General features: G+C 36.9%; 3 protein-coding genes across 3 annotated transcripts in view; all 3 read left to right on the plus strand.

The window, feature by feature from the left end:
• Window positions 1-1,245: 1,245 nt before the first annotated feature.
• LOC137180378 (E3 ubiquitin-protein ligase TRIM21-like) overlaps window positions 1,246-16,276 on the plus strand; it is an 81,677-nt gene continuing 66,646 nt past the window's right edge. The window contains exon 1 of the mRNA XM_067585710.1: window positions 1,246-1,275. The gene's annotated coding sequence lies outside the window, so the exon portion shown is untranslated. The remainder of the gene's footprint in view (window positions 1,276-16,276) is intronic.
• LOC137180377 (E3 ubiquitin-protein ligase TRIM21-like) lies at window positions 1,874-3,815 on the plus strand. The gene has a single exon (XM_067585708.1). It carries the CDS (start codon window positions 1,874-1,876, stop codon window positions 3,515-3,517), a length of 1,644 nt encoding a protein of 547 aa, XP_067441809.1. The 3' UTR covers window positions 3,518-3,815.
• Window positions 11,281-15,863, plus strand: LOC137180379 (E3 ubiquitin-protein ligase TRIM39-like). The gene is made up of 3 exons (XM_067585711.1): window positions 11,281-11,382; window positions 13,191-13,392; window positions 14,253-15,863. The coding sequence occupies exons 2-3, from the start codon at window positions 13,329-13,331 to the stop codon at window positions 14,894-14,896; spliced, it is 708 nt and encodes a 235-aa protein (XP_067441812.1). The 5' UTR covers window positions 11,281-11,382; window positions 13,191-13,328; the 3' UTR covers window positions 14,897-15,863.

Genomic DNA, 16,276 nt, shown 5'->3' on the forward strand with positions numbered 1-16,276 from the left:
TTTTCTGTCAGCTGTTAAATAGCAGCTCTTTATGCTAATGACACCTGAAAATGAACACATCCTGTTGGTGAAATAATATTCAGCTCCAGCCTGTTTTCATATCATTCTATATTATTAATTTGATTATTTTTATTATTTTAATTTTTATTTGCTAGAGTTGAAATGTTGTAAGTAATATTTGTAAAATCCTGTGAGAGTTGTTGCTAACTCAAAAATATGATTTCATTATATTGAATTGTAATTGATCAACTTCTTTTTAAATCTGCATTGATTATATTCTTTCATAGTTTCTCCTGTCTTACTTTTTATTTCTTCCTTTTTTCTCTCATTATTTTAATTTTGATGTTTCATGTAAAGCACTTTGAATGGCTGGTCTGTGTTTGAATACATTAATTACCAGATAACATTAATTATAAAAAGGTTTTCTAACAAGTTCATGACAGGTTGTTTTAAACATGTAACTTAGTCCAGCATTGAGTCCTCAACTTCATTCCTTAAAGACAGAAAATGTTGATGTATGTCAGAGACTAAAACAGATGCTGTAAAGTGAATGAAAAGACATTTTGTAGTGAATGAAACTACTCTGCTATACAGTATCACTGCAGTTAAATCATGTGCAGAAGAAGAAACTGTTTGTGGAGGTGTTTTATTTTACTATCAGAGTCTTCCTCTTAAAGTCACTGAGTTTGGACAAGTTGTATGTGTTTCCCCCCCCTGTGTCCAGCAGAGGTCAGTATAACAGCACACATCAGAGAGGACAGTTTGTTGAAGGCAGAGACAGAATGCACACACCTCTCAACTTCCTCATATGATTCAGCAACAACTACAGGAGAGAAGAAAATAGAAGAATTACATGAAACAGTTTAAACATTTCAGGACAAACAGTGAGGTGAACTTTGGACTTTGGTCAGATTTTTTCAGAGCTGCAGAGGACCTGATCTGTTTTTGTGAAAACTGTTCTGTGAACTGAATAAACTGACTCTTCAGAAAAAAAGAAGATAACAGAAGTAAAATGTCTCCCTGGAGATTAAACTCATCTTGTGCCAGATGTGTTTAACTGTGATCATCTAAACCTGAGGGAGGAAACAAAACCTGCCAAACCAGCTGTAGAAAGAGGTGGAGCAACACTGCAAAGAGAAGCTTCAACGTCACATTCATCAAATGAAACTGAAAGTTGGTCAGAAACACAGAGGAGCTGCAGTCGACACAACTGTTTCTGTTTCTGTCTGAAGAAAAATCTCTTCAGTTCTTTCTCAACAACTGATTCAAACACTGGTGAGTACAGCTGATAATATTTACTGTGTTTCAATAACCAGCGGTAACAGAACATTTACAGCTCTTCTCAAACAAGAGGTTACACTCTTCATTTTAAACTCACAATTGTCAAATAAATGCAAGTCAGACCCGTCACCGGAGGAAATTTATTGTACTCTCATCTGACTATTGGCACATCTGTTTTAAAGTTGAAATATATTAATTATTCTTCAAGAACAATATCTCCATCATATTCCAACTACACTGATGAAGAAAATTTATATCTCAGTTCATCTGCTCTTGTTGTGAGGGGCTGCTGCACCTGGTGGATCATTATCTTTAGCATATGCAAGTTTTAATATTTGTTCCAAATTTTTTTCTTGTTTAACAAATGTCTACTGTCCATTTTCACATGTTATTGTTTAAATGATTATTAGGCTAACTATTCAATAATTAATGAAACAGCTTTCAATCAGGAATTTAAAAGCACAACTCCCCTTCTCATTTACATTTCCTTTCTCTATTAGCTAACAGATTTGCTGAGTCATTTAACCACTCCTCTTAGCTTCTCTATTTAGCATTTTTCACATGTTTTCACTTTTGTTCTCAGTGTGTAGGTATGTCTGCTGCCAGCTGTCTGCGATCTGAAGATCAGTTTCTGTGCTCCATCTGTCTGGATGTGTTCACTGATCCAGTCAGCACACCATGTGGACACAACTTCTGCAAAAACTGCATCACTGAAAACTGGAATATTAATGACCAGTACCTGTGTCCCATGTGTAAAACTGTTTTCCACACAAAACCTGAACTTCACATCAATACTTTGCTCACTGAGGTTGTTTCTCAGTTCATACAGGAAGCTCAACAGAAAGCCAGCAGCAGCAGCTCAGAGCAACAAGCTGCCAAACCAGGAGAAGTTCCCTGTGACGTCTGTACTGGAACCAAACTGAAGGCCCTGAAGTCCTGTCTGGTGTGTCTGACCTCCTACTGTGAGACTCACCTGGAGCCTCATCTGACAGCTTCTTGTCTGAAAAGACATCAGCTGATGGACCCTGTGGAGAACCTGGAAGATAGGATGTGTATGAAGCACGATAAACCTCTGGAGCTGTTCTGTAAGACCGACCAGACATGTGTCTGCATGCTCTGCTCTGTTTTAGACCACAAGACACATGAGTTTGTTCCTCTGAAAGAAGAATATGAAGGAAAGAAGGCAGAGCTGGGGAAGACAGAGGCTGAAATTCAGCAGATGATCCAGAAGAGACAACTGAAGATTCAAGAGATCAAACACTCGGTTGACCTCAGTGAGGAAGATGCAGACAGAGAGAAAGCAGAAGGTGTTCAGGTCTTCATTGCTCTGATGAAGTCTGTTGAGAGAAGCCTGAATGAGCTCATTGAGACGATTGAAGAGAAGCAAAGAACGACAGAGAAACAGGCCGAAGACTTCATCAAAGAGCTGGAACAGGAAATCTCTGAGCTGATGAAGAGAAGCTCTGAGGTGGAGGAGCTCTCACATTCTGAAGACCACCTCCACCTCCTCCAAAACTTCCCGTCCCTGAAAGCTGCTCCACCCACCAAGGACTGGACAGAGGTCAGCGTCCGTCCACCATCATATGAGGGGACTGTGGTGAGAGCTGTGGCTCAGGTGGAGAAGACGCTCAGTAAAGAGATGAGGAAGCTGTTTGAGGCTGAGCTGAAGAGGGTCCAGCAGTATGCAGTGGATGTGACTCTTGATCCTGATACAGCACATCCTAAAGTCATCCTGTCTGATGATGAGAAACAAGTGAAATATGGTGATGTGGTGAAGAATCTCCCAGACAGCCCAAAGAGATTTACACGTTATGTAAGTGTTTTAGGAAAGCAGAGTTTCTCTTCAGGCAGATTTTACTTTGAGGTTCAGGTTAAAGAGAAGCCTGACTGGGATTTAGGAGTGGCCAGAGAGTCGATCAAGAGGAAGGGACAAATCATGCTGACCCCTCGTAGTGGTTTCTGGATTATATGTTTGAGAAATGGAAATGAGTACAAGGCTCTTGCTGGGCCTCCAGTCCGTCTCTCTCTGAAGTCTCAGCCTCAGAAGGTGGGGGTGTTTGTGGATTATGAGGAGGGTCTGGTCTCCTTTTATGACGTAGATACTGCAGCTCTTATCTGCTCCTTTACTGGCTGCTCCTTCACAGAGAAACTCTACCCATACTTCAATCCCTGTATTAATGATGATGGTAAAAACTCCGCCCCTCTGATCATCTGTCCTGTCAATCAAACTGCCTAAACTATTTTTTTATGATCTGCAATCTATTAGGCCATGAAGCATTGCCAATAATGTACAGTATCAATCAATCTGGACATTTTGAATCTACTGTGTAAGTATACACCAAACAAAAGGCCAAATCCACTAAGAATGGATTGCGCCCACTAATAGCACCATGAACTGTGTAATATTTGCACCCGCAATCTGCCCTGTGTCAAGATCCTATTCACAAACTATTTTGCGCAACAGGCCAAACCTATTTACACAAATGTACAGATGAAACAATAGCGAACAACAAACATCCGCTCTACAACCAAAACACATCCTGCTCCATGTCTAAATTAACATCATATTCATTATTATCATGAGTCAGCACTCAGGAGATAAACATCTTATACAACCAGAGACAGGCGCGGTGTGCACAGCTGTGTGTGCACCCACACACTGGAGACAAGCGGAGTGAAATTAGCAACCCAGTCGCCCTAAGAAAACGTCGACATTGAAGGTTTCTGCAAACCACAGAAACATTGAATATATACATTTCAACACATGTAATATGTATCATATCAACATTTCTACAAATGCAGCATATTAACATTTCTACCTGTTGAATAATGATGTTTTATGGTGTGACAACGCTGTGGTTAAGGTCTGGTTAGGTTTAGGCACACAAATCATGGAGTTAGGGAAAGATCATGGTTTGGGTTAAAATAATAAAAAAAAAAAAACAAAACAGCCGATGTTTCGCTAAAAACACCCGCTTTTGTCGGTTGAAACGGGAAGCGGACATTGGTTTCGAGGTCTCTGCTGATTTCCAGTTTGCAGTTGCTGCCTTATCCACCGACCCCTCCTCCTCTTAATAGGAAAGATCAGCTCATATAGATGGCATGTGAACTACGTCACTTTAGAAATGTTGAGATGATGCGTTTTGTTAAAATGTTGACATCATGCTGAGATGATACCTTTTGTTGATATTTTGATATGATACGTATTGTTGAAATGTTAATATGCTACATTTTGTAGAAATATTGATATGATACGTTTTATAGAAATGTTAATACGCTTCGTATTTCACGTGTTCAAACGTGGATATTCAACGTTTCTGTTTGCAGAAACGTACAATGCCAACGTTTTATTCTGGCGACCAGGCTGTAACATTTCAACAATACGTATTATATCAAAATGTCAACAAAACGTATTATCTCAACATTTCTAAAGTGACTTAGTTCACATGCGTGATATGAGTTGATCTTTCCTATATAGGAGGAGGAGGGGCAGGTGGATGGTTAGTACGTTTGTTGGCAGCAAGTTGGACAACCAATGTCCGCTTCCCGTTTCAACTGACAAAAGCGGGTGTTTTTAGCGAGACATCAGGACATTTGCAGCCCTTTTTCTGGACAGAAAACTGGCTTTGTTTTAGTGAGACATCGGCCATTTTTATTTTATTTTTTATTTTTATTTTAACCCAAACCATGATCTTTCCCTAACCCTAACCAAGTGGTCTTTGTGCCTAAACCTAACCAGGCCTTAACCACAGCGTTGTCACCATAAAACATCATTATTCAACGGGTAGAAATGTTGATATGATACGTTTGTAGAAATGTTGATATGATACGTTTGTAGAAATGTTGATATGCTACGTTTGTAGAAATGTTGATATGATACGTATTTCACGTGTTGAAACGTAGATATTCAACGTTTCTGTTTGCAGAAACGTACAATGCCAATGTTTTATTCTGGCGACCAGGCTGCTTTGCGGGTGCGTTGTGAATTACACGTTATCTTTTTGTCTCATTTGCACCAGTTTAGCCGCCGCAAAAGCAGCGCAATCCTTTTGTGGATTTGGCCAAAAGTATTTATACTAGAATACTGACACAGCAGTCAATACTTACATGGCAATGGATTAGAGACATAAAAACAAACGATTTAAACTGATGCATGTTTAAAAGATTCACTGTCCTTCATGTTAACAAATGTACATAGTTAATGTACATTGTAATGTGATGGATCCATGATGGGAAACACATGTGAAGAGAAACTAGGGTTGTGCGATTAATCAGATATAAATCGATTATTGTTTCCGTTTCGCAATAATGCTCTCATTTTGTCTCGTCAATGTCAGAACAAGGAAGTGCTCTAGTATCGATTTAGGAGCAGTTGAGGATGAGAGGGGTACATTTCACTTTGTTTGCCATGAAACAATCAGATAATAACATTTTATATCTCTCATTCACTTGCTTTGTTCTCGCTATCGCCACTCCCTCTTCATTCACGCTCTAGCTCGCTCAACCAGCGCTGCTTTCTCTCGCTCTTTTTAAAATGGAAGCCGACAGCAAAGACTAACTTTACTTTCAACATTATCAAACGTTAGGAGTTATCAGTAGGTTATAGCAGTGCACTATAACATATTGGATCTAATTTATTTTGGTCTAATTTATTTTTATTTATTATTTTTATATATTGAATATATGTTTAGTAATTTTCTGTAGGTTGTGGAACTGCACTACAACATAGTTGATCCTATTTATTTTGATATAATTCATATTTATGTACTATTTTTGTATTATTTATTTAAATTAATATATATTTATATATGATTCATTTTATTTATTTATCTCTTTTTTTAAACATGTACTTAGATATGTTTTTCAGTTGAATTATATTTAAAGTTCAAGGAAATCTGCTGTTCAATAAATGCATGTGTCCAAAGTCAATGAGTAATCATGTTAAATAACCATGATCTCAATATTGACCAAAATAAACATGATTATGATTTTTGCCATAATCGAGCAGCCCAAAGAGAAACTCTGTTCAAACCAACAGAGCTTTAAAATCTCGTGAACATCCCAAAGTTTTAGTTAGTTACCAAATCTGTATCAAGTCTGAATCTTGTGCAAATGAATCTACAGTGATGTAAAATATATCAAGACTTTTTTTCATTAGATGTAATGATGCAGCCATAACAGTCATGATGTCCTGAGGTTGAATATTTCACTGTGTGTCATTTAGCTTCAAGGTTAGAACATGAACAGAGAGAGAAGAGTATGTGTCTCTGTTATAAAGGATGGAGTTATTAAAGTGTAAATAGATGTTTACTGGTATCTGTTACACTCAGTGATGTAGTGATAAGTTAATATTACTGTTAGAATGTAAATTATTGGTCTATGAACGCAATTGTACTGATATACAGTTATTTTAGTGTCCAAGATTTACTGACTTGGTTTGTAAGTTACTTGGCTGTGGATGTAATTCTATTAATCTCTATCAATGCCATTAGTGATGGTGTCTTTTTTCACCTTTAATTATGATAACAGACACATTTTAATAACATACAGAAGCTGAGTCACTAAACCATTTTACCAAATAAATATCTGTATTCATTTATTGTGAAGAAACATGGTTGTTTACTGATACTGACCCTGTTCAGCTGTAAAATGAGAGAGAATGGTCTACTCAAGTGAAATTAACATATTTTATTTGAAGTATACTAATATGCTGATGTATTAATACATTTCTATATCATGTAGAAATTGTTGATAATCCAACAATTCAAGCATTATTAAACTTTTAAAAAGAAGCGTCTTGTTGTGTGTTTTTTGCTCAGTCTTGTCTTTAGATCCAGCCTCTTGATTGGTTATCCACCTTGGTTGTCTGAGCTGCAGGAGGATGCAGCAACACTCTGAGAAAGACATCTGGATGTTTGTTTCTTAACATGAAAGAAGAAATAAACTATTGGCTCACGTGAAACTGAAAATGAACACATGCAAACACATATAAGGAGTTTTCATAGTGTTCAGGGAGGAATATTTCTCCTTCTAATTCTGTTGGTGACATAACATATACTATTCAATAAATAAATAAATAATATTTGGCTCCAGCCTGTTTTCATATTATTCAATGCAACTTTTAAAAAAATTTTTTTTAGTTATTTTTTATTTAAATTTGTTTGTTACCATGAAAAACTGTGTTAAAGTGAACTGAGGAGAACTGCTGCTGTTTTAAAGGCAAAGCTGCTCACAGCAAATATTGATTTCAGTTAGGTTTCTGCTGCTTACTCAACTTTGTAAGAATAAAATCCTATCAGACTTGAACTTAGCTTTATGGCACTTAATGGTGTTGTTCTCTCCTGACTAGATTCTTACTCATGTTGTATCAGCTCTCAGATGTACATTGCTTTGGATAAAAATGTCTGCTAAGTGAAGCTGTAAATTGTAAATCGTATGTGCAGAATGTTTATAGGTGTGTGTGTCCGTGTGCATGCACATAGTCTTTATGAGTATGCATGAATGTTTATCTATGTGTCACTGTTCCTCTATCTGTGTGTACATGTCTATGTGCATGTGTGCGTGCACAAGTGCATGAAAGTCACTGAGGTTTGCACAAGTTGTATGTGTTTTCCCCCCTGTGTCCAGCAGAGGTCAGCATTCAATTCAAAGTTCTTGTGATCACCTATAGCTCTGTGCATGGTCAGACACCTGCCTACATGAGAGATCTACTGCAGCCCTGTGTCACCGTTATTTTCTATTTATTCTGTTTTTTTTATTGTGTTTTATGTCTGTATGTTTATGCTTTATTTCCTCTGTGAAATACTTTGTGACGACTCTGTTCTTGAACGGTGATATATAAATAAAATTACTTATGTACTTCTTTGTCATCCCAAAGTATATTCTTACATGTAGGACTGACCTTTTTGTGAACAGTGTTCTCTGATAAACTAACACTGCTGAAAAAGAAGATAAAAGAAGTAAAATGTCTCCATAAAGATTAAACTCATTCTGTGCCAGATGTATGTGACTATGATCATGTCTAAACCTGAAGGAAGAAAGAAAACCTCACAACAAGCTGCAGTAATAGGTGGAGCAACGCAGCAAAGAGAAGAGCTTCAACACCACATTCCTCTAAATGAAACTAAAAGTTTGTCAGAGACACAGAGGAGCTGCAGACCACACAACTGTCTCTGTTTTCTGCGTGTGTGTTTACTGTGTTTCAACAACCAGCTTTACCACAAAACTCACCGTTCTTCTCAAACAAGAAGTTACACTTTTCATTTCACACTCACAATTTTCAAATACATGTAGGCTAAGTCAGACCCGTCATCAGAGGAAATTTATTGTAACGTCATCTGATTTTGGGCATGTTTCTTTTAAAGCTTAAATATATTGATTATCTATCAACAACAATATCTCCATTATATTCCAACAACTTTACCTGCTGCACCTGTTGGATCATTATCTTTATGCAAGTTTTACATTTTTTTAGCATAAGAGTTCTCTGTAGTATTGAGACATGGCGTTGAATTCAGTTTGAAAGGAATCACTTCCTTAAATTTAGCTACAGCACTATCAGATAGACTAGTGAAGACATCCTTGTCTAATGGTGTGTAATCCAGTAATAAGAATTCAACAGTTATTACGTAATGGTCTGAAAAAATAGGAATTTGTGGAAGTTACAATCTGCAATGTTTTGTGTGCTCTTTTTGTGGTAAGAATCTAAGATGTATGTATAAATCAGCTTTATTGGACAAATATGTTTATGCATACAAGGACTCTGATTCCAGTTTCTAATGGCTCTCAGTGTACTTACACACTAAAATATTCAGGAAAATACACATTGACAACAGGTCAAACAAAGATAATTGAACATATCACTGTTGTGTACAAGCACACGGGTGAAAAAATAGATACAAACATATAGAAACAACTAATGGACAACAACATACAATGTCAATATACATGTAAACTGTTTTTGTAAATTAACAAGATACAAATAGTGCAAAGGTGTGAAAGAGTGCAAGGAGAGCTGAAATAAATATTGTAATGGTAAAACAAAACAAAATTAAAGCTGCAAGCAGCGTTGGTCGGGACCTCGCACTCTGGCCCGTCGGGATCAGATCATTTTGCTTTTTAAAAATGAGGGGTATTTTTTATAAGTGTGGTGTGCTTTTATTTTGAAAGTTTGATTGACATGTGTACTGTCAGGTGTGGAGAGACAATAAGTAACTGCAGCTGGACACAGAAAAATACTCATATATTTGAATGGAGAGTGTGAGCGAACCCACACCTTTTTGAACATTTACTGCTTCCACATAGTTTTAGATACAAACTTCATTTGAACTTTAAATGAGTCACAAGACTTTGACCTACAAATCTTGAATTTACATGTGTTTTTTCTATCTTTTATTGTTTTTGAGATATTAGAGTGTGAGTTTTAAAGTCTTTTCTTGCTCCTCCTGTGATTTTATAATGAGTGTGTATTGCGGAATGATTCACAGCACTGAGGGAGTGACATCACCAGGAGCAGTTGGAGAGGAGGATTTTAGAGTACGCTTTTTGTGAAATATCTTCATAAATCCCATGACTTAAAAATCATATTTTAGTAGGAAATTTTGTTGCGATTCCATTGATACAGGTTTGAAAGTGGTCAGACTTATAGTTTAGACGTCAGAAGCATCTGTTTGACACAAAGTTCATGCCCATAGATTGCCTCCCCATTGGTTTACATTGTAAGGTGTGATGTGGCACTGCAACTTTCAGGGCTTATAAAATCCAAACCGTTCGAGTTATTACAAAGTTTTTAACAACTTTTTTTCAGCACAGTGTCATAAGTCACCTATTAAAGTTTGAAGCCGATACCATTAACACTCTCGGAGGACATAGCATTTGTTCAGGGTCCAAAATCGAAGCAAAGTCTTACATTGAAAGGCTAATTGCGGACTTCCTGTTGGATTTAGGTCAGGGGTGTCAGCATATGATTTGTAGATCTTGATGAGACGAATAATTGAGTTTTTGTTTGATCTCTCTACGACATTCCTGCGGGCTGTGGCTGCCATTTTAGTTACATAGGTGGCGCTAAAGAGCACATTTTGGCACTTTGGGGGTTAATTTTTACATTTTATCAAATTTTTTACCAGACCCGATGTGTGTCCCAAATTTGGTGAGTTTTTGGGCATGTTTAATGGGTCAAATTTAGGGTTTAAGTGGCGTAATAATAAAGAAAGAAAGAAACAAACACACGAAAAACAATAGGGTCCGCCTTAGGCGAGGACTAGTGTTTTACACTAGTCCTCTGCCTTTTGGGCTCGGTCCCTAAATAAACAAACCCCCCAACTTGTGTTGGTTGCATAAGTGTTCACACCCCTAAACTAACACTTGTTGAAGCAGCTCTTGATTTTATTACAGCACTCTGTCTTTTTGGGTAAGAGTCTGTCAGCTTGGCACATGTCTTTATTGTTTTGCTTGTTTCTGGATGATGTGTCCTTGTTTTACCTGAAAGGTGATTAAAATCTAATTTACTATCAGTTTTATTTGCTGCCTGTGTTTTGACCTGCCTGCCTTGCCCCTCTGGATATTTGATGTTTGTCTCTTTACATTTAGATTTGTTCAGTTTATACTTTGTGTTTGCATGTGCTCATCATGAAAGTGTTTTAAGTTTTAATCAGTTTAGCGGCAGTTCAACTAAATAAAAGAAATCATATCTTCTTTCTAGTGGTGTCAGATTTGGTTTTATGTTGTTTTGAGATATTTGTCTCCATCCTGATATGATGCAGTTTCTCTGTGTTGTTTTAAAGTGTTGCAGCAGTCTGTGTGTCAGCTGCAGTAACAGGATGTGGTCATTGGAGAGATGAGATGAATTTGACTTAACCATGTCAAAGTCACGTCCACATATTATAGCTGAAGCAACAATACGTGTTGGTCTATTTTTAAACAGTCATGTTCTTTCTCTCTTGGATGAGGAAATGTGAAGGTTTAGTTCCTGTTTGAGGTCTTCATCACTCTTCCTGTTGTGTCTCTCAGCTCTGCTCACTGGCTCATCAAGACACCACAGATTCAGTTCTCTGAGTCTGCAGGAGAATCTACAATCAACAAGACTTCAGCTGTTGTTTCTCTGTGAGTATTAAAAACATTTCTGTCTCTTTACTGTTTTAGAGAGTGGTCGACCTTATTCAAGCTAACCAACCTATCTGACATGTCGTGGTGGAGTGTTGAGTCCTTTAGTATTAATGTCATTAACTCTGCTGAGACACCAGAAAGAAAGTTGTCAGCTCTCTGTGGCTTCTTCACACCTTGATTTCACATGTGAATCATTATTTTCTGCAATATATTTGATTATTTTTAATGGCAAAAATACAAACAGAAATACAAAATGATTGACAAAATGATTGATTGACAGGATGAGAATTTTCTGCAGGGTGAGACATGTCTGTCTTGCTCACACTTGTGTCATCAAAATTATGCAAGTTTTGGGCCCATTCACTTGTATTTCAATTAGTAAATTGAAAACTATTGATGAGTTTGTGTGTAAAACAAATTATTTTCCTAATTTTCATCAAGTCTATTTTTAGAAAAGGAAAGACTTTTAACTCACATGACCTGGTCAAAGTTTGATTACATGTGTACTGTCAGGTGTGTAGAGACAATAAGTAACTGCAGCTGGACACAGAAAAATACTCATATATTTGAATGGAGAGTGTGAGCGAACCCACACCTTTTTGAACATTTACTGCTTCCACATAGTTTTAGATACAAACTTCATTTGAACTTTAAATGAGTCACGAGACTTTGACCTACAAATCTTGAATTTACATGTTTTTTCTATCTTTTATTGTTTTTGAGATATTAGAGTGTGAGTTTTAAAGTCTTTTCTTGCTCCTCCTGTGATTTTATAATGAGTGTGTACTGCGGAATGTTTCACAGCACTGAGGGAGTGACATCACCAGGAGCAGTTGGAGAGGAGGATTTTAGAGTACACTTCTTGTGAAATATCCTCATAAATCCCATGATTTTGGCCAAATCTTACATTAAAAATCATATTTTTTGGTAGGAAATTTCATTGCAAATCCATTGATACAGGTTTGAAAGTGGTCAGACTTATAGTTTAGACGTCAGAAGCCTCAGTTTGACACAAAGTTCATGCCCATAGATTGCCTCTACATTGGTTTACATTGTAAGGTGCGATGTGGCACTGCAACCTTCAGGGCTTATAAAATCCAAACCGTTCGAGTTATTACAAAGTTTTTAACAACTTTTTTTCAGCACCGTGTCATAAGTCACCTATCAAAGTTTGAAGCCGATACCATTAACGCCCTCGGAGGAGATAGTGTTTGTTCGGGGGACAAAATTGGGGCAAAGTCTTATTTTGAAAGGCTTATTGCGGACTTCCTGTTGGATTTAGGTCAGGGGTGTCAGTATATAATTTGTAGATCTTGATGAGATGAATAATTGAGTTTTGGTTTGATCTCTCTACGACATTCTTACGGGCCGTGGCGGCCATTTTAGTTACCTAGGTGGCGCTAGAGAGCACATTTTGGCACTTTGGGGGTTAATTTTGACATTTTATCAAATTTTTTACCAGACCTGATGTGTGTGCCAAATTCGGTGAGTTTTTGAGCATGTTTAGGGGGTCAAATTTAGGGTTTAAGTGGCGTAATAATAATGAAAGAAAGAAAGAAAGAAACAAACAAACAAACACATGAAAAACAATAGGGTCCTCACTGCTGTTTAACAGTAGTCCTCTGCCTTTTGGGCTCGGTCTCTAATTAGTTTTTGATTGAAGGCAGAGGTTGATGACAAGTCGGCAGTTAACAGAATCCAAAGCAGGCAGGATCAGAGACTTAAACACAGTGATCATGGCTGTGGACTAGTGTTTGTGGAAATGGAAAGTCCTTCATGTTGAAAATATTCTGTGATTTTAACAGGAATAAACGAAGACAGAGGAGGACCGGTTGAACACTCTGAGGTGCAGATAGCAAGCTTAACAGAAAACCAGCAGCAGCAGCTCAGTGCAACAAGCCGCCAAACCAGAAGTTCCCTGTGATGTCTGTACTGGAACCAAAATGAATGCCCTGAAGTTCTGTCTGGTGTTCCTGGTGTTTCCGGTGTTTCTGGCCATCATCTGCTGTGAGGTTCAATTCAATTCAATAGCATGACATTTGACATGTGTTGCCAAAGCATAAATTAGGATTACAAAAGGCAATGTTAAGGAATGAATATAACGATAGATTAAGGATAATACAAGACAGCCATTAGTCTGTAAATAACAACATAAAGAAACAAAAGGAGATGGCGGTGGTAAGTAGAATATGTTAATTAGAAGTATATTTATAAATGTCTATGTTCTTCCTGTTGTGGCAGGAAGTGACATATTTAGCAGCCAACACTGCACATTCTTCTTTTCTTCCAGAGTCAGGAGTTATTTCTCTTTAGCCATTTTGGCGCAGTCTGCAGGCTGTAGAGTAGTAATAGTGGATGTTATGTATGTTGTTCTTTCACCTGCAGGCAAATCTAAACACACATGCAAATATAGTTTATTAATCCTTTAGTAAGGACACACAATGATTCATAAATTACAACAGATCAGGCAATAAACACATCTGAAGCATTAATTATAGATAACGGTTGACCAGAATTGTTCAATTACATGAGTGAAAAAAGGTCAAGAATCCGGGTTTAAATTATTTTAAATGGAAATATGTTATTCTAGCTTTAATGTGTCCTGTAGACAACTTGAATAAATATAGATGATTGCAGTCTAATATTGATTAGTATTTAAATTAGCTATGTTCCCTTTATTATTACAGAAATTATATTTATGATTCAATATATCTTATTTTGTTGCCATGATAATGCAAATATGTAAGAAACCATTTCATAATAGATAATAAAAATGAAAATATGTTACTAATTTGTGTTGTTAGTGTGTAATATCACTCCAATAAGTGATATCTTTTTCTTTTTCTTCGGTTTTTCTTTGGTTAAAGACACTTGGAAGAACCAAAACTGCACATCCGAGGTCAGCATCCATCCATCATATGAGGAAACTGAGGCTGAGCTGAAGAGGGTCCAGAAGTATGCAGTGGATGTGACTCTTGATCCTGATACAGCAAATCCTAATCTCATCCTGTCTGATGATGAGAAACAAGTAAATCATGATGATAAGAGGAAGAATCTCCCAGACAACCCAGAGAGATTTTCTCCCGGTCCTTGTGTTTTAGGAAAGCAGAGTTTGTTTTCAGGCAGATTTTACTTTGAGGTTCAGGTTAAAGAGAAGACTGACTGGGCTTTAGGAGTGGCCATAGAGTCCATCAACAGGAAGGGAGATCTCACTCTGAGACCTCAGAATGGTTACTGGACTATAGTGTTGAGAAATGGAAATGAGTACATAGCTTGTGCTGGCCCTTCAGTCCGTCTCTCTCTGAAGTCTCAGCCTCAGAAGGTGGGGGTGTTTGTGGATTATGAGGTTGGTCTGGTCTCCTTTTATGACGTAGATGCTGCAGCTCTTATCTACTCCTTTACTGGCTGCTCCTTCACTGAGAAACTCTACCCATTCTTCAGTCCTGAAGTTAATTATGATGGTAAAAACTCCGCCCCTCTGATCATCTCTCCTGTCAATCAAACTGCCTGATCTATTTTTTATGATCAGCAATTTATTAAGTAATGAAGCATTGCCAATAATGTCCAGTATATACTTATAAAATCAATCTGTACATTTGATTCCACTGTGTAAATAAACACCAGAAAAAGTATTTATACTGCAATATTGACACAGCAGTCAATACTTACATGGCAATGGATTAGAGACATAAAAACACATCAAACAACGATGAATTGATACATTTTTAAAAGATTCACTGTCATTCATATTATAAATTATACATATTCAGTGGTAATATACAGTATAAACCTGATTTAATCAGGATATAATTAATGTGTTCATTCCTTTATGATTTATTATAGCATATGTTGTCGTTTTTTGATGGATTTTTAGCTTTTACTTGTCTTTTTACTGCTTCAATATCCTCCCACTATTCATTCATTAACCTCTTCAGTGGTGATGGATCCATCATGAGAAACACATGTGAAGAGAAACTCTGTTCAAACCAACAGAGCTTTAAAATCTAGTGAACATCCCAAAGTTTACAAAGATACCAAATCTGTATCAAGTCTGAATTTTAGAGAAATGTATCTACAGTGATGTAAAATATATCAAGATTTATTTCATTAGATGTAATGATGCCGCCATAACAGTCATGATGTCCTGAGGTTGAATATTTCACTGTGTGTCATTTAGCTTCAAGGTTTGAACATGAACAGGAAGAGTAGAGTATGTGTCTCTGTTATAAAGGGTGAAAATATGTTCTCTTTACAATTTTGAGGCTACTTAGACATTTTCAGGGGTTTAAGAGGTTTTACAATCAAATGTAACATAACTGCTGTCTGTAAATATCAATGAGAAGCAAAGAATCACTGAAACATGTTGACATGTTGTTCTATAAAGTGTGATGATTGTAAAAGTAAAATCAGACTTGTGTAGTTTGTGTTCCTCACAGTAAGAACATTTACACAAATAAATATAATTATATGGAAACAGTTTTGGTGTTTTCAGTTGAGTTTGTTACTGATCAGAACACAGAAATGTACTGTTTTCCTCTTTGATGATGATGAGTGAAGCAAAATATATACATTTCATTTTAAAGATGAAGCTGCAAGCAGTGAATCTGTAGGCAAGTACAAGAGTGCATCAGGCAGAGTTAGTGCACACACACTAGATACACTAAGGACACTTGAAATTCACCCAAATCATGAAAACACATATTTTATTCTATAAATTATGTTAGTATTCAGCCTCTCAAGTTGTGAGTGAAATCACTGTCTCTGAGTTTTCTGCCTCAATACAAATCCAATGAAGGTGAGAACTATGTGGTTTGTGATTCTCGCTGCACTGAAGAATACAATGAAAGTCTCACATATGCACTTGGTTGTAGTAACATGGACATTACCTTTA

The sequence above is a fragment of the Thunnus thynnus genome, chromosome 3 (genome assembly GCF_963924715.1).
Source record: "Thunnus thynnus chromosome 3, fThuThy2.1, whole genome shotgun sequence".
Classification (NCBI taxonomy): domain Eukaryota; kingdom Metazoa; phylum Chordata; class Actinopteri; order Scombriformes; family Scombridae; genus Thunnus; species Thunnus thynnus.

Coding starts and splice junctions, on each gene's coding strand:
- LOC137180379 (XM_067585711.1), top strand. CDS start 13,329: ATGAATGCCCTGAAGTTCTGTCTGGTGTTCCTGGTGTTTCCGGTGTTT. Junction 13,393..14,252: donor GTTTCTGGCCATCATCTGCT/GTGAGGTTCAAT, acceptor CTTTGGTTAAAG/ACACTTGGAAGAACCAAAAC.
- LOC137180377 (XM_067585708.1), top strand. CDS start 1,874: ATGTCTGCTGCCAGCTGTCTGCGATCTGAAGATCAGTTTCTGTGCTCC.